At 38.7% G+C, this 25,479-nt stretch overlaps 2 protein-coding genes across 2 annotated transcripts; both read left to right on the top strand.

Moving 5' to 3' along the window:
• Nucleotides 1-2,788: 2,788 nt before the first annotated feature.
• LOC127366068 (activin receptor type-1C) lies at nucleotides 2,789-19,632 on the top strand. The gene is made up of 9 exons (XM_051404775.1): nucleotides 2,789-3,061; nucleotides 7,691-7,921; nucleotides 11,632-11,874; nucleotides 12,041-12,271; nucleotides 12,613-12,780; nucleotides 13,631-13,787; nucleotides 14,579-14,703; nucleotides 14,993-15,123; nucleotides 16,941-19,632. The coding sequence occupies exons 1-9, from the start codon at nucleotides 2,992-2,994 to the stop codon at nucleotides 17,064-17,066; spliced, it is 1,482 nt and encodes a 493-aa protein (XP_051260735.1). The 5' UTR covers nucleotides 2,789-2,991; the 3' UTR covers nucleotides 17,067-19,632.
• A 1,833-nt stretch (nucleotides 19,633-21,465) lies between these two features.
• On the top strand, nucleotides 21,466-25,119 carry cytip (cytohesin 1 interacting protein). Its single transcript, XM_051404083.1, has 8 exons — nucleotides 21,466-21,706; nucleotides 22,027-22,076; nucleotides 22,269-22,323; nucleotides 22,623-22,725; nucleotides 22,961-23,054; nucleotides 23,189-23,255; nucleotides 23,558-23,624; nucleotides 23,852-25,119. The coding sequence occupies exons 1-8, from the start codon at nucleotides 21,539-21,541 to the stop codon at nucleotides 24,319-24,321; spliced, it is 1,074 nt and encodes a 357-aa protein (XP_051260043.1). The 5' UTR covers nucleotides 21,466-21,538; the 3' UTR covers nucleotides 24,322-25,119.
• The last annotated feature ends 360 nt before the right edge of the window (nucleotides 25,120-25,479 follow it).

Raw genomic sequence — 25,479 nt, 5'->3', positions numbered from 1 at the left:
AGCTCCACCAGTGTGCCACATATTTGCCTGTTTTTTGATAAGCCGGGAGCCAGCGGAGTCAGGACTGCCGAGATGGTGACAGCCAGAGCCGACCACACTGAGCTTCACCGCTGCTCTTCAGAAATCTATGGGTGACATCACCTTTTAATTATACAGTCTATGTGATTGGCACAAACTTTGGTGATGCCCTGACTTTTCCTCCAGCGCCCCCATTAGGCTGACATTGTGAAGTGTCAACCACTACTAGATGAATTATTATGGAATCTGGTTCCGACTTCTCGAGCTGAGTTGAAATCACTTTGGTGATCCTCTGACTTTTCATGTACCACCATCATCAGTGCAAACCTTTAATTTATCCAACACTTTGGCTTATGACCAAATACCAGAAAAAATAATAACATTCCCATCATCCTCAGCTGTACTATTGTACTACTTGTTAAGTGCTAATTAGCAAATATCAGAACAGCCTAACAGAGCTGCTAGAATGGCTGTAAACTGTTGTCTGTTGTTTAACTGTGTTTCTAAAACATTTTTTATTTCTCTAATCATTTTTATTTCGTTCTTCCTGGTCTTAGATGTTTAGCCGATATTATTACAGTAATCATGTAATCAGTAATTCTTTGAGTACCATCAAACCCTATCTACCCCCTTCTAACCATTCTCTTGTGATTTATGAGTCCAATAGGAATCTATGTCCACAGTATATAGTAGGGGGCAACTCATTTACCTTTTTAAATGTAGTGAACTATTGCAGCCGTCAGCCTTCTATCTTCTAGCTAAACCCCAAATTATGTATTACTGTGGCTGCCATTTTTTCTGTCAGTACAGGTACAAAATTTTAGTTCATCCTAAATTAATTCACTAACACAGAATTATTTCTACACAATAAACTATTTCCGTATTGTAAAAAAGCTTGACATCTGCTCTGAAAATGCAACAAATTAATATATATTTATTTGGAAAAGGTCAAAAGCCCAAGCATTTTCTGTGCAAGCTGTAAACTGAAACTTCATGCACAGAAACTGGGCTCCTGGAGGTTCTCAGACTGATTAATATGCCAGTGGCGTTATGGGCCAGATGATCGAAACACAACAGTGGATGTCTGACAGTGCAGCTCTGCTTGCATGTATCAACAGCTGTCAGACTTTCTAAAGACTGTGCTCATATTCAGTGTTATTTGATCCATCCTGTACAAAGTTTCAGTTGTGTTTCCCCCCCCGAAGTTCTGTGCAGGGTTTGTATACATACTATGGACTTCTATGTACTTACAGCTGAGAGGGAGAAGTGGTAATTGGTGTCCACTGTCTAGAAAGGCTGCAATCAATATATTATTTTAATTTAGATCATTAATAAGGATGAGGAATCAACAGTGCTTTCTTTGCATTAACTTATTGGTAATTACACATTCAAGTCATCTTTAAATTGTTCAAGGGACATTTCACACTTTCCACTCACTGTGTCTGTGTCTGTATTCAGTTTTTTAAATTTTTTATTACCTGTGTTGATCCTTTGGCCTGATCTATTGATAGTGCCTTTATGAGTATTGCCTGCCAACATTTTATTTGCTTGGCTAACTTTTTTTAAGCTTTTCAGCAAGCAGTACAGTAAGAGAGCAGAAGTTACAGTATTAGTTGTGTTTGCAGAACTAATAATAGAGTCAAGGTTTCTGGATTCTGTTGTTATATCAACAACAACTGTCTGCAGTTCATTCATTCACCGTCCCTGTTGGTTGCTATGGAGCCTGAGCAGCAGAAACACAACATATGACCTGCAGTAAATAACTTACCACATCCAGGTGAGTTGAACATTGCACTAAGTGTAATGTACAGCAGACTCATTTAGTATTTACTACCTGAAAACGTTACCTCCCTCTCTGCTCGGTTGGACACGATCTTTCTAGGCTGGTTTCTTCACTTTTGCTGACCTGAGTTCTGCTCACGTCCAGGGAGAGGAGTTGCAGGGGCCGCAGGGGTGCAAAATAGACTGGATTACCAACCAGGCAACTGCCAGACGCTCAGGGGCCACAAACATGTGAACTGAAAATTTGTTAGGGAATTTGCACCTCCTAAGTACAGTATCAACAAAAGTGGATCCCGCATTATTACCTCCCTGTCTGGCAATCTAGATATATGACCTTCATTAGTTTAGCTTCTACTGGGCTCACATGGTGCACATTCTCTAAATGATTTTGTGTTTAGTGAAGCTAATTAACAATACAAAACCTGGGGCAGGTAGTTTTGCATTATAGGAGTACTGGGCATATAATGAGGCTGCCATGTATAGCCTGCCATGTGCACTGTACTTGATGGGTTACTCAAAGGAGACAGGGTACATACACTGCAGGGGCACAAGAAAAAATGTTTTGCCCCAGTAACCCGAAACAGGTTAATCCATGCATAGCTGTTTCATGGAAACCAATGCATGTTATAGTCCGTTTATTTGCCCACAAGTATGTACACACGGGGCTGGTGAAGAGTCTGTGCATCTCCACCAAAACAATCACTAATATTCATGTTGTCGTTGGGACCCTTTGTGTTGGGAGTTCAGTAGTCACAGTGTCCTTATATGAACTCTGGATTGCATTCATTTATTCAGTATAATGTGAACCGTTTGGCCTGGTTTCCTTGCACAGTAATCACTTAAGTGACACCTCCGTGATTTGAAGAAATTTCCATATTCATTATGCAGACAGGAGGTGGTGTTTTACTGGACCTGCAGCAGTTAAATGGATGTGCAACACACTTTCTCTCTGGCTCTCATTCACATGTCTTTATCAGAGGTCTGCAGCACTAATCCTCTTAATCCCAGTCAACAGAGGCGGAGCAAAACCTCTCATTGCGTTTTGCAGTTTTCTACCCGCATTTACTGCGAGGCATTTGTGCGGGGTGCGTGGCCGACGGACTTTACCGCAATGTGTAATAATGTTGTGTTTTTCTGTAGAGTAGCTGTGTAAAACGGTGAAGTGGAGAAGGAGCAGATGCTGCTCTGGCAATGACTTGTCCCGGGAAGCGGAGCTTTCAAGCGGCGTTGATCGTTCTGTCTGTCGCCCAGCTGACTGCAGGTACAGTAGCTGACAGATTCACTCAGCTTGCATTGCGTTGATCTAATGCACTCCTTTTATAAATGACATTGTTTTAAGGGTTTTATGTGAGAGTTATTAACTATACGAATGGTTGGGTAACTAGGATAAAGATCAGTGTTAGTTCCGCTGACTTTTTAAATCGCCTGTATTGTAGCCTGTTCTCAGAAAGCTCTTAACTCTGTTTGCAAGAATTATGTTATGTTATTTTATACCAGGGAAAGTTTATTAATGCAACTTTATAAATTCAGAGATTACAAATAGGCTATATTAAGATTGTATTGGGATTTATTTATGTTGATGTTAAAACTCAAAGAACCTTTTTTCCATGTTAGGTCACTCCGAGGGCAGTAGGTGTTCATCGACCATGTGTGTTAAGTGTTTCAAAATAGCGCACTTAAAAATGAAAACAGAGTGCTTGGTAGAAAAATAGTTATTATAATAGTTATAATAGGCATATGAAGATTATTGTGAGTCCCAGTGAGTATACTCATGCTGTAAGATGGTGTCATTGTTTTGGACAAAACTTTAAATGTTTTATTCACATCTTAGTGAGATCTGAATGTTCTTTTCTAGAGACTTTTACTTTAAGTTTAAAGTTGTTTAATAATGAAAATCTGATTTGTTTGATTAAATTCAAAGTGCAACTGACAGAAAATGAAGCTGCAGCTGTATGATAATCAAATACTCGTATCAGTCATATCCAGATATATCATCCAATATCATTCTCTGGTTCCAGCTTCTCCAACGCAGATTTGCAGCTTTTCCTTATATGATAGTAAACTGAATATCTTTGGGTTCTGGGCTGCTGGGCACACAAAAAAGCCAATTTGAAGACGTCACCTTTGGCTTCAGGAAGGTGTGATTTGTATGTTTCATAATTTTCTTACATTTTACAGACCAAATGATTATTCAAGAAAATAATCAGCAGATTAATACATAATGAAAATAATCATCAGTTATCAAGCGGTGGTCCTCAGGCTGTAATGCAGAGTTCAAATAAAGGATATCTATATCTCTTTAAATAGTATTAGTATGGCACTAATACTGTCATAACAACCAATTCTTGCTAAAGACGTGTGTTGAAAGGTAAATGTAAACTTCTCAGCACTACACTTCTCTTAATTAGAATTTCATCTGAATAATTAGTTAAAAGGTTGTTCAAAATACTTTATCCATACAACTCATTTCTCCTCATGTAGTGTCTCAGAGAAGGAATTCAGTTCTAACTGACTCTTAGTGACGTATTTTGATCATGCTTTTAATTTTCACTCTGTTTACCTAGGACATTACTGGTATCATATTGAGGGGAGCTGCAGAGTTATCTGAACCTGTTTGAAGTTGTTGGAGAATGATAGAAAATGTGTGCACACGTTCAAAGATGTGTGGAAATACGCAGCTTGTTTGATTTAAAATAACAAAGTTCCTCAAAGTCACTGATTGGATTTCACTTTTTGTGTGACATTTTTCCCAAGATAATTGCTCCAGTTACAAAACCAAGTCCACAAAGGAGTTCTTCAGGGACAAACAGCTACAAAAGCAAAGATTTCAAAATGTATTGCATTAATTGTACCTTAAAGCTCCGATTCCATAACATTTTCTCTCCATGATGCCGTTAGACGTCTAATGCATTCACTTAACTTTCATTAATGTTGGTTGTGGTCTTCCCTCACTCATTCACTATGTCAGAATATGCAGAGGTGAATCAATAATCGATATGAAATCACATGTGAAGGGACTCTTTAGGATGTACACCTGTTGTATATTATAAAAATTGAAGCAGAAAGATTAAGCTGTGAGACGTGTAAATATGAAAATTAGGAAATTGTGTGGAGGCAACAGTTGCCCAACTTTTTTATATTAGTCATATTAGACTAATACATCTGATTTGGTTAAAAATCTATGACCTGATATAAATAACAGGTAAGATATTAAGGGGTAAACGTAAAGTTTGATGTACTGTGTTGAAAAATTATTATTTTTCTTTTTGATGTTTGTGGAGTTTTTCAAGCATTTTCTAAGACACCAGTATGTGATTTTACTGATTGATACATTTTGAGAGCACATGTTTGGAGCATATATTTTGCACTGAACACAGTTTTGGTCTTTTATAGCAACTATTAGCCAAACCAGTCCTTTTGTTTCTAATAATGGTAAGCAATGGAGAAAAAATTGAATGTATTTGTAATATATTACTTTCCTGCCATCATACATGATTAAATAAGCAGTTAAACACATACACCAGTCATTAATCTGCTTTAAAATGTATTTTAAAAAGACCAACCTTGTTATACCTCAGTTACAGAGCTACAGTATATTCAAACCTCATATAATAATAATTGGCCTTGAGAGAGTTGTTGCCAAGCAACTCTCAAGGTATGCTCTAAAAGAAAATACATTTTTGTAACATTTCACTCAGGCATCCCCCAACCCCTGAGTGCAGCAGGGATGACGTATTGTTGTTGGCCAACCTGGAAGTTAGCGTCACCCTGGTTCCTTTGACAAACAACCAAAGATAATTTTCTAAAATGAAAAACTTATAGGATTCTTGAAGCGTAAATGCAATCGCCAGAAATAAAAAGCAAACGTTAGGCTATAAAATGAACTGCACCATGGCATGACTTCAACATCACCAGTGTATCTTTTGGTAACTTTCTTTTCAGAAACGGTTATTAAAAATAAAATACAAAACTTAAAATTTAAATACAAGCTTAGTATTTCTTTTTCATTAATAAACAGCTATGAGCAAAATTATAAAAAGTTAGATTTTTATTATCTATTTCGTGTCACAAAAAAAACAAAATCACTAGAGGAAAAAAAGCCTGTTTTTTCATATTCTGAGAACAAATGTGGTAATTTACAACACTGGTTGGTTTATCTAAATTATGACTCTCAATTATGTATCTTCACATTTGTTCAATAGGACGGTTTTGTTGCAGTGCAGCCCAGGGATCGATCCTTGGTCACATCCTGTTCAGTTAGCCTTTTTTATATAATTAGCACATTTTTTGTTAACTGTCACATGGATAACACACAACTGTATCTTTATCTATATCTAAGCTGTGTAACCTTAACCTTAACAGCCTGTCATCCTTACTGAGTTGCTGAGCAACTCTGAAGGACAAAACATCTTTAAATCTCATTCTAAAAGATACATTTTGGTCACTGACTGAATCTATGCATTGGACCATAAACATTTAAATTCAAACCCCAGTTACAAAAATAGGAGTCAGTTGTGTTCACAGCATGAACTTTGACCTTCATCTCAAGCACACATCCAGATGTTGTTGCATGCAGTTGTGAAATGTAGTTTAATGTCTGATCAAGATCAGGAAAAGATTAATTCATGCTTTTTTCCCTTCTTGGAAACAGTATTGCAATACATGTGCAGTATACATGCTTAGATTGCTCCACTTCAAGGCCCCAAAGGGGGGGGTGTCCGAAATGCCAGATTTATTATGTTTTGATATTTCCCAAGTTCAAACCTTAAAAAACCTTTAAAAAGCACAGATTATTATAATGAGTTAAGGTTTTTCATCATAGGACTTTATTTTGTAATGTTATGTCTTGGTTATTTTTCCTGTATTTCTTATCCTTGTTATTTCTATACATTTAAGTGTATGGCTACCTACGCACACAATATCTCTTTGATGTGTGCAATATGAATAACATGTACTTCCATAACTGTCACTACTCATGAGGACTTCACATTCAGTGGTACCGAACATAAAATCAATTTAAATTGAAGTCATATCAGAAATATTCAAGGAGGTTTACGATGGGTCAGAAAAAGCAATAGTCCCTTTCAACAGATGTCAAGAAGGAACTGTATCCAGACATGTGCTTCTTTAGAAAGTTATATTACCTAAAGCACTTCTCACTTTTGTTGATGTGAAACTGACAAGAACAAACCCGTGTAAAGCGGTGACATACTGTCATTTATATACACTGATAGACACCCATTAAACTTGAGACTTTTTTTTTTATCGCCAAGCATACTAAACTGCAATAAAGTACAAATAGGTTGTCACTTAATATTCAGTGGTCAAAATTTTAAAAATCCTTCAAATTATCAAAAAGTTTAAATTTTGTCAGTAAAGTTAATGATAAATATTTTACTACAACAAATATGAATTATATTCTGTCATTGAAGAGACCTTTACTTACCTTATTCTCGGCTGTTACACATTTGATCAACTGCATATATTAAAAATAGTTTAATTGTATAACATATGATATTCTTACACTTCCAGGTTTTTTCCGGTGAACAAGCAGTGCAACCTTGCTTATCAATCACTCACAGTCTTATCAAACAAAGCATGACAGCAGCTCCAAGTAGAACATAAGATTATCTGGGTGTTAAACTAAGAGGCATTACTCTGGTTCCTCCACCTCCAGCCATTTAAGAGCATGGACCTTTTTACGTAATAGTCCTGCGTCTAAAGAGTTAAAGGCCACTGGCAGTGACAGTTAGTGAATTAAACTGTTTGTCTAGTAGTGTCTAGTTTCCCCCCTCAGCCATTTTATAAATCAGTGAACTAACTGGTGTCCAGAAGGTTTGTGTAAAGAAAATAGTTATCTCACCATCTTGAGTAATGCTATGTGTTTCAGGTCTGAAGTGTGTGTGCCAGCTGTGTGCCAACAACACCTGTGAGACGGGCGCAGACGGCGCCTGCTGGAACTCTGTGATGTTGATTGACGGGAAGGAGGAGACGGTCAAGTCCTGCCTGTCGCCCTCCGAGATGAAGGGCCAGGTCTTCTGCTACAGCTCCCGAAACGTCTCCAAGAGGAACTGCTGCTTCACTGACTTCTGCAACAACGAGACTATGCACCTACACCCAGGTACAGCCACTGCGGTGCTTTGGAACTGATGCAATCTTGCCTCTACGTGTGGAAGTTAATATTTTAATGAATGTTTCTCTAATTAAGACCAATACAGATACGTATTTTATAGCTTGTTGCAGGAAACAGAAAAGGTATGAAACAGAAGAAAGACGGATTCAGTCAGTTAATGTCACATTGCTCAGTAGTTACAGTATTCATTCGACAGCAACACCAGCCCAATCACTGTGGGATTTCCCACTCATTCTGGCCCTGGCTAGACGAGGTGGATGCTGATCCTACTAGATCCTGTGACATAACAAATCTGGCAGAGGCAGTGGGACGGCAGTTAGCGATACTCCCCCTCCCTCCCCTGATTTATAAATAAATACTTCGTCAGCCATGTAGTCCTACTGCAAGTTAAAAGCCTCTCATGGGTCTGCTGGGTGGAAGTTGGGGATTACGTACACCTGTGGATATACAACGCAAAGTGGAAAACACTGGTCAGAGTTACTGTTAGCATGGTGATTCATGGTGGTTTTGCTGTGTTACACTTATAATACATAAATCATTTTTTTAATTGGTTGTATTTTACATATCCAGTTATAGTTCACCTTATAGGCACACACCATTCCTAAAGAATGCAAACCAGATTTGTTAAAGCTGCATTAATCCAATGTATTAGGGTTTTTTTTTGGCAGGCTAGGGGCAGAACTTAACAACTGGCTGAACAACACACACATTTGACATATTGTGTTAGACATGGAGAGACATTTAGGTGTGTTTAGAGTTGAGTTTCTGTCCACTTCATGAAGTCCAATATTAGCTCACTTTGTAGCTCTGTTTTTGTTCTCCACTCATGAGAAAAACATCTCTCTTTAGCTGTTAAGTGTGAGACTTTGTTCAGCAGGTAGAAAAGATGTTGGGAGAGCAGTTAAACTCCATGAATCAGTAAAGTTGCCGGCTGTAAAACACTTCCTAGAGCTGAGGGGAACTGCAAAATTATGATTATCTGTGGGTTTGTCACAGTGAGCAAGCCTTTACACATTATAGTCTTATGACCAATTGTTCATATGAAAATGATTAATTAATTAGTGCATCTTGAAGAAGATATAACTGAAGCCCCACTTTGTAACTGCATTATAGTTCCCAATATTGAGCTGCTTCTGAGTGGCCGGGTATTGGATTCCCTTTGGCAGCATAACAGTTGTATCGTATGTTTGTGAACCTGTAAAACATTGATATTTACATTCATTACATTCATATTTATTATGGTGCTCGCGAACACCAATTTCTTTTTTTTTTAAATTTGAAACTATTATTAATATACCAATTATTTCCTCAATTAAAGGATCAACAGAAATATCAGAAAATAGTTAAAAATGCTTTGTTTTGTTCGACCAACAGTCTAAAACCCAAAGACATTCAGATTATTATCGTACAGGACGAAGAAAACCAACAAATATTCACATTGGATTCTTTATAATAAATCGATTATTAGAATTGTTGCTGATCAGTTATCTGTTTCAGTCAGCTAATTGATTAATAGTAAAGGTATAAAAAGCAAATACAACAAATGTAAAAACAAATCTATCCAGGGGATGCATGATTGGTATCAATTGTAGGCCTACAAAAGGGAAACACTGCTGTATATATTGGGGTGCTACATACCGGTATGAGCACTAGATCTCAGTGTCTCATACTGAATTTTCAAGCTTCTGACACTATTTACTCTCAGAGTTAAATAAACATTAGTCCATGCTTAATCTTTGACACCAAACGAAGGGCAAAACTAAGAAAATTAAGTGTTCCCAACGCCATTGATTGATTCATCTAAAATAGTCAGTCAGTGGTCACTTTCATAAAATGTAGAGGTGATACGGGAGATTTAAAGCGTAAAAAGTGCTGCAGACCGTTGATGAGATGGGTCAGGGCAGCACCCTCAGGCTGTGATGGTGTTGACTGTGAATGAGGACACCAGAATCAATCTGTTCCACCGCTCTAAGTATCAGCATGTGAGCTCATCCAATGTGTTGTTTATTTTGTATACATCAAGACTTACTGTTCAGCAGTGCCCTTGCTGTGACTTCTATAAAGCCCTAAATAGTAGAATGCATTTACAGTTATAAGGTGAAGTTATAGTGATTTTGTGTGGCTGTATTTATAGTTTAGTTTGTTATCCTTTAACATCTTGACATGGATAGCCTCTGTGTTCTTCTATCCCTAATTTCCAAACATTTGCCAAACTAAACAAACAGTTTCAAAGTAGAAATTGCTGCTGAAAGGACCTCATTGACCCATGCAGAGTCACCTAAAGTCAAAGAAAAGTTTCAGTTTTTGGAAGGCCTTTTGCCACTGGGTCAGAGGAGAGGAGAGTCTTGTTTTGCACCATATCTGCTGAGCTCCAGTTGGACACATGGCAGGAAATGTATTTAGGTAAAAGGCTAAAGATGTCTTAGGAAACTGTGGTTTAGTTCACGATGGGTTGCTTTGCGCATTGAGCCATCTGCAGATGTTGCATGTTTCAATGACTCCTGGTGAGGACATTTTAATGCTTTGGGGATTTGAGAGAATGAAAAGGCTAAAGAAACATGGAACTACTTTATTAGGTTTTTTAAGTCTGTAATGTTTCAGTACTCACATGCCCTTGTGTATAAAGAGTTATTAGTTACCACAATCATTCCTGAAGTTTTAGATTGAGTAGTATGACTGGGTGTTGCAGTTAGGTTGTTCTCAAAGATGACCACTAGATGATGTTGCTACCATTATGACACATCTTCAGTTATGTACCTTGACATCTCTGGGTGTTTTGGCCATTTATTACAAGACACCCTGAGCTGAGGCAGGCCCACCACAGGCTTATCAGACCTGGGTGTGTGTCTCATGGTAAGACAGACAGAGTCTCTTCTGTTCAGTCACAGCTGAAGTTAATATGAGGCTACAGTGATGTAAGTTGTCAAAGCAAGTGTGTATCTTCTCTTTTATAGTACAAAAGTCTTTGTATTTCTCCATACCTGCCATTTACAGAGCCATTACAGTGTTCACTGTGTGTTATTTCGTCAGTATATCCTTAAATCTCATATTATCACAGCGCCCACCAGCTTAGCTATTTTTGTTTGTGTCCAGGTCTCCTCTCTCCACCCACAGACAAAATGAAGGTCAGAGATGGAAATGTCAGGTTACATTGTTTTGCCAAACCCACAATTTATTACAAGGTCTCATGGTGCACCTGTTTTGATTAGTGCATGCCACTTATTGTAAATGAAGAAGGGAGGAAAAACAAAATAAATTTTGGTTTTTACTTTCTGGAGAAACCTTTATTGGCACTAAAAGATTCTGCTGCTGTGTCTCTTCATTACCTTTGATTAATGACATTTATGGGCAGACTGCAGACAGACTTTGCTTCTGCCAAATGTACCATTCCCATCTCTCTAAATTTCCGTTCGTCAACAGGGTGATGGCTTAATTTTGCTGAGCTTGTGTTAAAGTCAGTAATGTGTTTTTTCTAAATTATAGTACATCAGCATACTTCAGCAGTAGTTAAACACCACTGATAATATATTGTCCACATGGGAAGATCATTTCAATTGACACTCACACAACACCCTTAATGCCATAATCAACAATGACCACCAGAGGGTGCAACAATCATAGGGGAACAAATGATATGCAGGCAATATTGGCGACATTGTCACGTTTGTCATGTTTTATTTGTGTGTGTGTTTTATCAGAGAGGCCTTTGGAAGAACCCGGCTGGAGCAGGCTGCAGCTCGCTGTGGTGATCCTGGTGCCCTCCTGCCTGTTGTGTGTGGGGATCCTGCTGGGTGTGTTCGTTGTGCAGGGCCACCGCTGTGCCTACAGCAGAGCACATAAGCAGGACCCAGAGGAGCCTCTGGATGACCAGATGCTAATGTCCCCGGATAAATGTCTCAAAGAGCTGATCTATGACATGAGCACCTCAGGCTCTGGATCAGGTAAGGGAAATGCTGCCAACCGGTGTAACAGATATATACTGACACAGACTGTTTGATTCATTCTGGGTCATCAAGATCTTAATAAATGTGAAGCAAGCAAAATGTAATGATTCAATATCAGCACATGGTTTTTCTGGCGGAAATAATATTTTTTTGTGTCTTGCAGGTTTGCCACTGCTGGTCCAGCGCACTATAGCTCGGACCATTGTCCTGCAGGAGACCATTGGGAAGGGACGATTTGGGGAGGTGTGGCGGGGAAAGTGGCGAGGAGAGGATGTGGCGGTGAAGATCTTCTCCTCTAGGGACGAGAGGTCGTGGTTTCGTGAAGCAGAGATTTATCAGACAATCATGCTCAGACATGAGAACATCTTGGGGTTCATTGCTGCGGACAACAAAGGTGTGAGATTCAGACACACTCGACAAGTTAATCAAGTTCCCATTACAGTTATGAGGCAGGGCTGCACAATTACATTATTCACAATATTATCCAAACTGCAGTATGGCAAACTACAATCATGCAATTTTTTGATAAATGTAAAATGTGTGACAAAACAGCATTATAATGAAGTACTGTAGTTCAGCAGAGATGCCATGGTCTACAAATCGTGTTCTCCAGATTTAAGAAAAACATGTTTGTTTGGTACAGACCCCAACACATTTCACATCATCTAGACCATACCATGCAGTCCTATTTTAAATGTACCAACATGTGACTGTATTATTTGCTGTGTGCTGCAGATAATGGCTCATGGACCCAGCTCTGGTTGGTGTCAGAGTACCATGAGCATGGCTCCCTGTATGACTACCTGAACAGGTACACACTCTCTGTGGAAGGCATGATCGTCCTCGCTTTGTCTATAGCCAGCGGCCTGGCACATCTCCACATGGAAATCATTGGAACGCAGGGTAAGGCTGTGTTAGATGAATGAAGAACATGAATTCTTGGGTACTGTCGTTATATTGTGGGATTCAAATTAGTCTTAAACCAGATTGCATCAGTTATGGCTTGTGTACCCTTAGAACAGTTTTTCAATTGATAATTTAGACATTTAGACTGTAATTTAGGGCTACATTTAAAGATTGTTTTTACTTAAAATTTATTTATTTGTCGTTTAGTCTCTAAAATGTCAAAATAAATGTTAATTACAGTTTTTCAGATCCCAAAGTTAGGTCTTTACATGTCTTGTTTTTTCCAACCAATGGTCCTAAACCCCCAAATAATCAATTTGCAGTGATATAGGACAGTGGTTCCCAACCTGGGGGGCCGTCAAAGCTTCAGGGGGGGTTTTAAGGCTTGCTAGGAAACCTTAAGACATGCACAGTAGGCCTATATCTCAGCATTTGGTTCACTTATGTGAAGAAAAGTAAATGTAATGTACATTGTCTAATAGAACAATGGACAAGAAAGGGACAAGAAAACACTGAATTTGTCAGAAAAGAAATCTATTAAGTCTGTATGATTGTTTAATAATGATAAAAAATACATAATATAGACAGAAGATTGTATAAAAAGTTCCCCAAACAGGAAATTATCTGCTCAAAATGCATCCCAATCACTAATTTTACACAAACTTCTTTCAGTTACTGAGTTCATTATTTAGGTTTGTTGTACAGTTTTGAATATACTATGAAATATCCATAAAATATGTCACTTAGCCAGGGGGTTGTCAGTTTACTAAATGACAGAAAAAGGTTGGGAACAACTGATATAGGACATGTTTGGTATAAACCTTATTTGTTGCCTTCCTGGTTCTAGGGAAACCTGCCATTGCTCACAGAGACCTAAAGTCTAAAAATGTCCTAGTTAAGAAGAACGGCACAGCAGTGATTGCAGATTTGGGTTTGGCTGTGAAGCACGACTCCAGCACCAACACCATTGACATACCGTCCAACCACAGAGTGGGAACCAAGAGGTTGGTTAAACACACAATTAACACACACAAAATATTAACATGAAATGAAACTGCAGTGACTTTAAAGCTGGTCCAATTTATTTGATGTACTAGTTTTAGCATGGAGTTTACAGCTTATAATAATCAACCACACATTTTAAATGTTTATACTTGTAATTGGCTCGCAGCATGGAGTGAACCAGCTTCTTAGACACTGTTTTCAGCAAGAAAAGTAATATCCATAATCCACTGGGTTTCCACTGTGTCATACACATTCAGTCCCACTAATGATTCCTAAAATAATATGCTGTTTGTTGACAGAGTGTTGTTATCTGGGTGTGTACACAGTGCAGTAATGAAATAATTAGCGTGGTTGAAGGTCTATTGAGGAAAACGCTGAACAAAAGTCATGAAACCTCAAATTATTTTGTATTAGAAATCAAATAGGATTGATGCAGAGACACTACAAACACATATTTTCTTCTAGTAAAGTGATTAATATTATTATGATGGTTTATTAACATTAATTTATTTATAAAGCAGTACTATCAAAAGCTCAAACAAGCTGTTATCTTTGTAAAACTAAAGCCATAAATGAGTGCTATCAGTTTTGTTTTATTCCTAAATTCCTATAAATATAGAGTTTGAGTCTCTTTACATTCAGAGTGATGAACTGAAGTTGTTTTTCTCTGAAGTTGCTATAGGATTTTCAATTCAGATTGGGACAACCAACCCACTCACAAATCAGTTAAGGAAATTTGAAGTACTCACTTTAGTATTTCATTAGGCCTTAATCATTTTGTTCCCTGCAGGTACATGGCTCCAGAAATCCTGGATGAGACAATCAATATGCACAGCTTTGAGTCATTCAAGCGGGCGGATATCTACTCGCTAGGCCTGGTGTTCTGGGAACTGGCCCGAAGATGCTCTGTTAGGGGTACTTTAAATGACACACACATATACACTCCCACTCGTTTTGTTGATATTTTTAGCAACATTTAATGGACATGTGTCATGGCACAAGTCATCAGCAAAACTCCACTGTGGCACTCATAGTACATACACGACATCACTGATGAAACTGCAAGTATTAGTAGTATTAGTCATCTGCCGTTCTTAACCTTATGTTTTTCAGTACATTGTACATCATCAGTCCTGTGTGTCATTAAGGAGGGGGGTGATGAAAAGCATGATAAACAAAATCTCCATCTTTGTCCCTTTCCCAGGACTTCAAGAAGATTTCCAGCTGCCTTATTATGACCTGGTGCCTTCTGATCCGACCATCGAGGACATGAGGAAAGTGGTGTGTGAGCAGAAACTCAGACCCAGCGTCCCCAACCAGTGGCAAAGCTGTGAGGTGAGACAGTAAGACTGATATCACTGACTATGAAACTAACTTATTACAACGTGTGTGAAAGTCAGATACAAAACAAAAACAGACATAACATGCCAGGTCCTTAGAGGATAAATCTGGTTTACTGCAACACAGGTGTTCTTTTTACAGTAGAGTACACGTATAAACAAATGCTTGATCAGCAAACTGAACTGACTTCCCCTGAACTGTCATTTAACTGAGTGGATTAGTAGCTTGTAGCACTGGAGCTCCCCTCACTAGTGACTGAAAGCACTGTCTTCAGCTCAGTTGTTCACTATGTTACTTATGGATAAAGGCTTACTGAAAGACCTACAGTTTATACCTGCAGGCTACTGAGCTTTTAAGATTATTAACAGCGCTTTTATTGGTCTAGTTTGTGTTGAACTGAATGAAACTAACTGAATGAGACTAACTTCTGAACTGAAGACATGTTGAGATTAGTTGGTTTAGAAAATGAACTACATTTACGTGATTATTGACAACAAATCTTAACTGAACAAAACAATTGCAGCAAAGCGATTTGTAATTTCCACCAGTATTCCGTAGTATCATTCCTATCAGTTATGATAACATTGTACTTGCCAAAGTAACTGCTGAGATCTGGGAATATGGTGGCACAAATACAACGGGGGCAAGAAATGCGAAGAAACATGAGTGGTCCGACAACAGATGACTTTATTTGAAAGTATAATAAAAAATGGACGCCCAAGAAATATTGGTAAACATGAAGATCTGCAGTATGATTACATAAAATGCCCAAGTATGCTATAAAACAAGTGCTTGTCAGTCAGTCGAACATCCCGTGGTTAGGAGGGACTGTGTTCGACAGTTGTTGCTCTCTGAAACTGACTAATTGGACAATCACGACTGCTTCACGCAATGATTGAGGAAGGGTTTGCAAGTCTCTCTCAAGCTCTGCTTTTTCCGTTATAGACACAGACTTTTTTGTGTGTACAAGCGAGTGTAACACCATGAATGGCTTTAAGTAGAGATTGAAACTGGGTGGGCTGTTAACACCTATTTGAAGGATAATTGTGTCTTGTTGCTCTTTATTAATTAAAGTGTGGCCATTCAGAACAGCTATAAATGCATACTGAACCCTGAAGTGAGGCAGATTAAATATTAACCAGGAAGTCCAGGATATAATTTACAGCCTTCTTTTTCCCCTTAGATAAGTTTGACTTACTTATAGAAGCTTGTTTGTTTGATCGTCCGACTGCCCTCAGACTACTTTGTAGCGATGTTGCCGTGTTCCCAGATCTCAGCAATTAATCAGATTTTATTATTAAAGAAAGGAATGTCGGATAAAAACTACAAAAATAACACCCATGTTGTATGAAACCAGAAATTCCCTTCAAAGGTTCGGTATGTTTTGCGGGAAAGACGTCAAATCTCCAAAGTCTCACCAGCACAGGAGGGATGACACACCTTTTTCTTAGCTCCACCTTCATTAGGATACTGACTAGGATTTATTGACAGGGCAGGGTCCATTTGTCCATTTGTCCATTTTTCTCAGACTGGTGAGATGTGGTTCAACTCATTTCACTTTGAACCAATACCTAACAGAGGGATAGTGGGGCTAAGACTGTTTCTGTTATTCTGACATTATACATTTTTGGCCTCCATATAAAATGTTATTCCAATAACTTTACCTATAGTGAATTTATCTATACAGAATCAAGTAATGGAAGAGTCAAGGTGCATATAACTGAAGCTGCTGGTATTTATGTTATTTAAGGTAAGAAGCTGGCACTGTTGTCTTTTAAATAAATAGTACTGTCTCCCTTTTGATACACCAGGCTCTGCGTGTGATGGGGAAATTGATGAGAGAGTGCTGGTACACCAACCCTGCTGCTCGACTCACCGCTCTGCGGGTCAAGAAAACGGTGTCTCAGCTGTCTGTCATCAAGGACGTCAAAGATTAGTTTGATTTGTTGTCGTGCGGATCAGCACTGGTGCTGGCACTGGTGCAACATGATGGACTGAGAGTTGTTGGAAACGAACAGGGAGAAACTGTTCTTTCCAACTGCCTGAGGCTGCCCTCTTCAGGACGCAACCACACTGTTCATCCTCAGAGAGCAGGTTCAGGTTGTTTTTTTTGGTGCCAAAGTATTGTAGAGGGAGGTGTCTGTGGCTGCTTTGCACATAGACACCTAATAAAAACAGTTTGAACCAAACAGTTGAAGAAAGAGCCATATGAAATAAGAGTATGTATAATGTATACAGATTATTTTTGCTACCTCAGACATTTAAGTGCCCAAAGCTTAAAGTTGCACATTGTGATGTTTTTGTGCCATATCTTGTAGCAAACACAGTATTGCTGGGTAGGTAGTCTGCTAACTGACAATCACGAAGGATACTGGATAAATCGCCCAAACTGGTACTGACTTAATTTGTCCCTGATAATTTGAGCTTTAAAGTTTTTGAAGTGCTTTTGCATAGTTGCACATGGTTTGTTGAAAGCTCCATGGAAAGGTTATGAAACAATTGACAGAAATACAACTGTGCATTTCCTAGTGAAAGTGGATCTATATATATATATATATTCAAGTGGGTTTTAAGTGTGATTAATTTCTGACTAACCACAGTGGCTCCCACAGTGACAATCAGTCAGTCCATTGGTTGCTCATTCTGGTGGTCCAAACAAATACTGAATGGATCACACTGACATTTGGCACAGACATTTGTGGCCCCCAGAGGATGAATCCTAAGAACTTTGATGATCCCCTGACTTTAAGTCAGTCGAGCTAAAACTAATAAGAGTTGAGTCTTGGGTTATCCCATAATCATCACAGTAAACTGTTTAGAAGTTATTCAAAAGCTTGACTTTTGCCTTGTGGGATCATTACAGTGGCTATATACTTTTTTTTGTCTTGTCCTTTACATAAAAAGAAGATATAAACTCTTTCTATAAATTTTGCACATTTAAAGCTTTTAGTCACTGAAAAGCGCTGCTCTCTGACAGGTGAATGCTAGTTTGTTGACAAATGAAAGCTCATACATGAAGTTATGTTTTGTATTTCTCGAATATATTTATTCACGCTGGAAGCATGTTATTGAAATTGTGAAATCTTAGCTGCCCTAATGCACAAGTCCAAACTTTTTTTAATTTTAGAATTTAATTTTAATTTTAATTGAATTTCAGTATTGTTAACAATCGCTCCAATTTTTTTTAACAGGGAAATCTAACAACCACACACAGCACATTTTTATTTTACAAGCCTGATGCTGTTTTGCACCAAGTTTCTTATTATACCAGATAATTTGAGACACAACATAAGATCAGATCTTGATAAATATCTTGATGAAGCCAAAAAAGTCAATAAATATAAAACAAGAGGATAATGACAAAACACAGAACAGACAAGTATATATTATTAATTGTCTACATTGTTATTTTGTTGTAAATCAGCTGAAGACATTTGACTTGGAGAGCCCAGTTTGGGTGATGGGTGCACATATGCTCACGAATGCCACTGTCCGATGAGGTCTATAAAATGAGGTCTTGTTATAGCAGGCTTAGGGAAAGTGCTCACAGGTTAAACTGTACACCATGTGTGCTTGTGCGTTCCCACGTGTGTGCAGGGGTGCCTGTGTGTGCATGTGTGTTTCATATCATGTGAAGTGATCCTGTGTGTGAATCTGATTAATCATCGCAGTGTTCCTGAAACCGGTGCTTCGGAGAAAACTTTCCCATGTTTCCCATCCATCATGGCTTTTAATTCATGTCTAGCTCTTCGTCCTCAGTAAATGTTTATGTTTTTAGTTGCTACGGTGAGTTACACAGTTCAATGTAGCTGCTTAGTATCAGTGTTGACACATATACATGTTCTACTGTTGTGAAGGTGTCATGATTACTGGATGATAAAGCATCAGCTGTGTTGCCTCTTGAAAATAAGCTATGTACAGTAGCCTGTTGCTCTCTTGGCAAATATCAGTTCATTTGCAAGTCTTCATGATTTTGTTTCTGTGAAATGATTAGTCGACTTTAATAATGGAATCATTCGACTTTATGTGTTGCATATTACAGATAGGAAATATTGAAAATACAGTATTAAAGCGTCTGGCTCTGCCCGTGTTGTAGTGTAAAGTTGTTTTTATCTGATGTTGAATCTATGTTGAGCCAAGCTTATATTTTGTCTATTGTGTCATATCTGCTTCTCAAAGAATCAGACAGGTGACACAGAAAAACTGATAGCTAAACATATAAAAGACTTATCAGTCATTCCAAAGAGGAGTGATCACCATGTGCAATTTCTGACTGGTGTCTTTTTTTATATATTGTATATGAAATTGCTAAATATTAACAAGTGATACTGCTTTCATAAACTAAGACCTACTTTTGATTTAGATTCATGTTTTGGATTCATGTGAAACTGTTTTGTGTTGTTGATCAGATTTCAAGCCATTGCATTGTATCTTTTCTCTTGCACTATTTATTCTGTATAGAAATAAGTGATATCAGTGGGTCAATAAACTGTTTTTCATGAAGTCACCTGTTTTCATGTCTTTTTTATAATAAGAAGATTCTGTGGTTTTTTCTGTGTGTATAAAATGTCTTACATGGCACTTGTAGTTCTGAAAGCAATGATTTTGCAGTGCTGTGCACATTGCATGAAATAATTTTCCCAGAGCATTGTATCTGAAACAGGTCATTTTCATTTTCCCCATCACAGACTTACCTTAAATGACATGAGTCATCTCGGCTTCTGTTCTACTGCTCTATCTACGTGCGGTGTTTATGATGCGTCCGTTATACAGAGGAAATTAAGCCGTTAGACTGAGGCCATCAGCACTCTGAAAATGAGTCAGAGCCTGAAGATTGTACTGCAAGTTAAGCTTAAACAGATTTTACTGTGACAAGGGAGGTTACCCTGTGTCACTTATATCGACACAAACTAGTGAGCAAAGGATAAAGTGACAAAGTGATGTTAGGGTTAGCTTTTTCACAATTTTAACTTTACTTGATGGGCTCACATTTTTTCAATTCTGTCTTTAAACAACACTCACATGCCCACACACTATGTCCATAGAAACAGTTATAAACAGCTCATTAAAGGTCCAACATGTAACATTTAGGAGGATATATGTATAGAAATGGAATATAATATTTATAGGTATGTTTTCATTAGTGTAGAATCACCTGAAAATAAGAATTGTTGTGTTTCCATTAGAACGATCATATCTAGAAACACAGTCACCTTCCACAGAGTCTGGCATGAATTGCCATTTGTCTACAGTAGCCCAGAACAAACAAACCAAACCCTGGCTGTAGACAGGGCCTTGGCTACCGTAGTTTTCACCGCTGGATGCCACAAAATCCTACACACTGGTCCTTTAAGTAAACAATACATAATTTTGTACCAAAAAGACTGTAATATGAAAGAAAGAACACTTTGCATATGTTTCTGTAGTTATAGTAGTAATAATGTGGATGGGAATTTGCACCGTAGTGGTGAAATGGGATATCTGTGTTCCAGACAGTCCCGAGGTTGGTTGGCCAACAGCCCACTGAAGACTAGTGGGGCAGAGGGGATTGCTGTGAGGCAATCTAGTTGTTAAGAAGTATTTCAACTTGGTTATATATACAGTAATGAGGCTCAAAGTGATTTTCTCATCACCAAAAAAATTCAGCTTTTGTGCATAGTGAAAGATGATAGTCTTTTCCTGCAGGGTAAACAGTGAACCCTTTGAAGGCACGGGTGTGGTAGTGCACTGTGTTTCAGTTTTCTTTAACCCATCAGCCATAGTCTCCCTGACTGCTGGCCTGTGTGTGTGATTTCCCTTTTGAACCCAACCATGTCTGATGCCTTCTGCCCAATGACCCGTGCTGTCTGTTTGGGGAGCGTGACACTGGCCCCAAGCTAAATCAGCCTTTTGTCTGTCCTCATAAGACAAGTCTCCCTGCTTGGCAGAACACAGGACTCAGGCTCAAACTGAAGCTTAGCCCATTGAGAAACTGAGAGCTAGAGCAGCTGAAAGCAGGTGCTGGTGGAGGCATGAGGTGGCAGTTTCTCATGCATTGCTGATTTCTGACAGACCATAAATCGGATTGCTAAGACTGCAAAAAGGGAAAGGGACTGTTTGAAGGGGAATACTTATTTTACTTTTACTGATCAAAAACTTGAACATCCTTCTTCCTTTGCATTTCAAAAGAGCCACCCTTCTTAAGAAAGAGAACTAAGAACGTAAAAAAAATATATATATAAAAGAGGTGCACAGGAAATGAGGTACGTGAGGCTGTGGTCTAGAGATGCAGGTCTCTAAACCACAGCCATCACATGACGTGGATTTCCGCTTTGACACATTTTGCTTTGCTGCACAGCAGGGCAGGGCCACACAATCACTGAAAACCTGCTGCAGCAGAACATGATGGTGCTTTGAGGAATACTCTACCATGCAGGCCACCATGAATTTCAATGGACTTCAACGCCAGGGCAGCCAAGAGAATTACATTCTGGATAATACTCTGAGGAAGAAATGCTCCCTGTGGTACCGACGTTCACTGAAGGGAAACAATGATCGACACCGGCAGAACACAGGCTCTATGACCAGGGTACACAAGGTGAGACAATAAATCAAGTGTAATATATAGTACATTTGCTGGAAGATAGAGTGTAAACACACACACTTTTATTTCACAATTTAAATCACATATAATCTTTCTTTTATATTGTTTTATAATGGGAAGCAGTTCCCTGATTTGCCACCAGCTGTGAAATAAAAACTCAGCAGCTCCCTGCAACTGGCCAAAAGCCTTTTAACAATTTTAATCTTTTGAGTTATGTAACACTATAGGATTAACATGTTCTTACATAGTTTCCTTATAGGTTTAAAATGTAAATTCATTATATTGTTCTAAAGAGGAACTTTCTCCTTTTGCAGCCCAAACAAACCCACTCCAACTCACTGGTTGATTACTCTGACCCACAAAGGTAAATATCTAAAATCTGATGTGCAATTTGTCATTCACCTTTAGCTTTACTACATGCAAAATACTATATATTGCATTTTTTTGTTTTTTCTGCATTTTCAATTAAAGGAGATTACTTGACTGTTCTTTTGTACACAAAGAGTAGTTCCTAAAACATTTATTTTCTCTTTTTCTGTATTTGTCTTTTGCACAGGACCACAATTGTACTAGAAAAACAAGACAATGAAACATTTGGTTTTGAAATTCAGGTAAGCATGATCAGATTTTATCTACATTATAAAGAAGTGCATATGTATTGTCATGCTTTTTAATCTTGAATTATTTATTTTAATTCTGCTCCATGTTTAAAGATATGAAGACACAGTCTACAATAGTCTGCTTAATGTGTTCTGCATGTACATCATTCTGCACTGTGAAACTTAAACATCAAACTCTAGCAACAAGAAGAAAAACATATCTTTGAGGGGAAGGGAGGGGCAAAAAGATTTTTTTTGTGGAAAAGTATTGTTTTAGCAGCTTTTGTGACAAATTGTGTCTCTTGTTGCAGACCTATGGCCTGCAGCTGAAGGACAGCTCTGCAGTGGAGATGTGTACGTTTGTGCGCAACGTGCAGGAGGACAGTGCAGCTGAGAATGCTGGCCTAACCGCAGGTGAACCTTCCACGCAGGCTTTCATGCACATGCAAAACCATAAGACCTTATTATACCTTTCTGATCACATAAAGATTGACTGTTATATCACTTACCACAAACGTACACGCTGCCCACCCACACACACACACACACACACACACACACACACCAATGCACATATATACAATGCGAAGGCATGTTGTTTTCTCGTAATTGATGATGACTTCCTTTTTTGCATCCTCATTTGTTGTAGGAGATATCATCGTCACTATCAATGGGGTCAGCATTGAGGGATCATCTCATCAGCAGATACTTGATCTGATAGGAGAGTCAATCAACAGTCTGAAGTGAGTGACAGAGAGAAAAACTTAACAGACTGTTGGTACAACAATGATTATAAACTGCACAGAAATCTTTACAGCATGACAGCAGTGTTTTCTGATGAAAGTGTGTGTAATTATGTATCATTATGTGATTCCAGGATGGAGACTGTATGTGGGAATGTAGTGAAGCAGATAGAGCTGGAGAAGCGCATGAACCTGCTTAAGGTATGTCTCTTTGACCGTGCCCACATTTGATGGTGACATACTTTAGCTCTCTGGTGGTATTAAGCAACCTAAAACCTACTGCTACTAATCCACACAAACGCAGCTGGTTATAATGCAAGAGCAAAACTGCTACCCTGTAGTTAATTACAGTGACCTAGTGCTACACCACTTACAGCCAACATTTCACAAGTAAACCCACACTGTAGATTAACTGTGTGCTTTTAGACTGAGATCATGTAGATGTAAATGTTCTGAGAATTTTACTGGAAGTAAAACCATATGTTTCTTTTCTATCTATACAGCAATCACTACGTGAGAAATTGGTGGAGCTGCAAGCACTTACATTACAGGAAAAGCGTCTAATGCGAGGTGAGAGTGTTTGCTTAGCTGTCAAACCACAGCACTTCCTTTCACACAGCCATTGTCCTGTTTCTAAAGCGACACTGTTTTTGAAGTGAACTGAAGTGTAAACTCCAATTAAATTAGAAAAAGGAGTTCCCCCGAGAAATGAACATAAAAGCTTCTGACGAACTTCCTGTTGCAAACTTCTCGTCAGCTGAACCTTTTTGTTAACACAGACTTTATTATGTTTTCAGGTAACTTGAACAACAGCAGCCTCCACCTCTCAATGGACTGTGCACAGATTCTGGGCTCCCCCACAGGCCGATGTGGCCGGCGTTTCTCTAGTGACAGTAGCTACAGGAGTGTGATGACTGATGACAGCGACCAGGCCAGTGTGTTTGGGGATCTGAACTCTCCCAGCCCCTGCAGTGCATCCAGCACCGCAGACGACGGCTGCTTCTTCTCCAGAGATTTTCAATCACAGGACAGCTCGGGCAGATTTTCATCCAGCCATCATCACCAATCCCTCGGCCGCTCCAGCAGCTCCAGTTTGGCCGGCAGCACCAGCTCCCTATCGCCTTCCTGGGACGAAACAAGGATCTCCTCCTTGTTTGGTACCCTGCCCCGTAAAAGCAGGAGAGCCAGTGTTCGCAAGCACATCTTCAAGTTAATTCCTGGACTCCAGCGATCAGTTGAAGAGGAGGAGACTGGAACAAACACTTAGTGACATGTTGCTCACATACTCTGTGTCTACCTGATACTGAGGGTTAACAAAGTTTCTCCTGCTCTGAACAAGTTACAGAAAGAAATAGACACCAATGAAGTGTTTACCCACACACAAGGCCGGGTTAACCCTTTAAAAATGATAAGCATTTTTCTTTTATGTGGACACAGAGATGATGGACATTGCGGCACTTGGCATTTGTCAGTGTCAGTTTACCCAGGAGGGCCCTGAGCCGTTAAGGTGAGCCTGGCTCACTGTTGGGCTTAGACTTGTGGTGGCACAGAAGCATTATAAAAATGTAAAATGTTCTTCCTCTGAACGTGCTTGAATGAATGTACATACAAGATGGTGATGTATGAGTGTGACCAGCATTAATCATATCAGTCTGAACTGCTGTAGCTGTATTATGTAGCAACTTGAATTTTAAAATGAGACTGTTGTAACCTAAAATACATGATACTATAGACACCATTCATTTTTCAGGTCAGGTAAACATTCAAGTATTTCTGTCACGTTCAGGTGCTGAAAACCAAAACCAAAGCTCTACTCTGTATAGATGGCTGCTCAGCTCAAAACAGGATGTGGGTAGAAGAGGTACTACTTTACTCTTTTCATTTCCAAAATAATTTTCAGGCTGCATACAACTTACTTTCAGTGTCTGTTTTGTAAATTCTGAAATTTGTATGTTTCAAATAGAGAATGTCACGCTTTATTTTTTGATATCGAATCAAGATTATATGCATGCAAAATACTTAAAAATAAAATAAAATAAAAAATAAACTTGTGACGTCTCATCAACTCAGCACTGATTTCCTTCAGGTACCAGATAATAATGCACACTCATTCTAAAGTACAATTTCAACATACAAGAACTGCACTGATGATTCCTGTTGATGATGCAGGTGCTACACACATCATTTACTCTTAAACAGAAACAAATATTATTCTGAGCAATGCACAACAGTTGTGCAAACAAAACTTGAGAAGAGAAACCCCACACATTTCCTGTAATATGTCTCACTTCTTCGGTTTCCTGCTGCTGCTAAAGACAGACAGACAGACAGACAGACAGACAGACAGGGAGAGAGAGAGAGAGAGAGAGAGAGAGAGAGAGAGAGAGAGAGAGAGAGAGAGAGAGAGAAACAGAGACAGATATAG

Source organism: Dicentrarchus labrax, unplaced genomic scaffold, assembly GCF_905237075.1.
Source record: "Dicentrarchus labrax unplaced genomic scaffold, dlabrax2021, whole genome shotgun sequence".
Lineage (NCBI taxonomy): Eukaryota > Metazoa > Chordata > Actinopteri > Moronidae > Dicentrarchus > Dicentrarchus labrax.
This window is presented reverse-complemented; position numbering and strand designations above follow the sequence as displayed.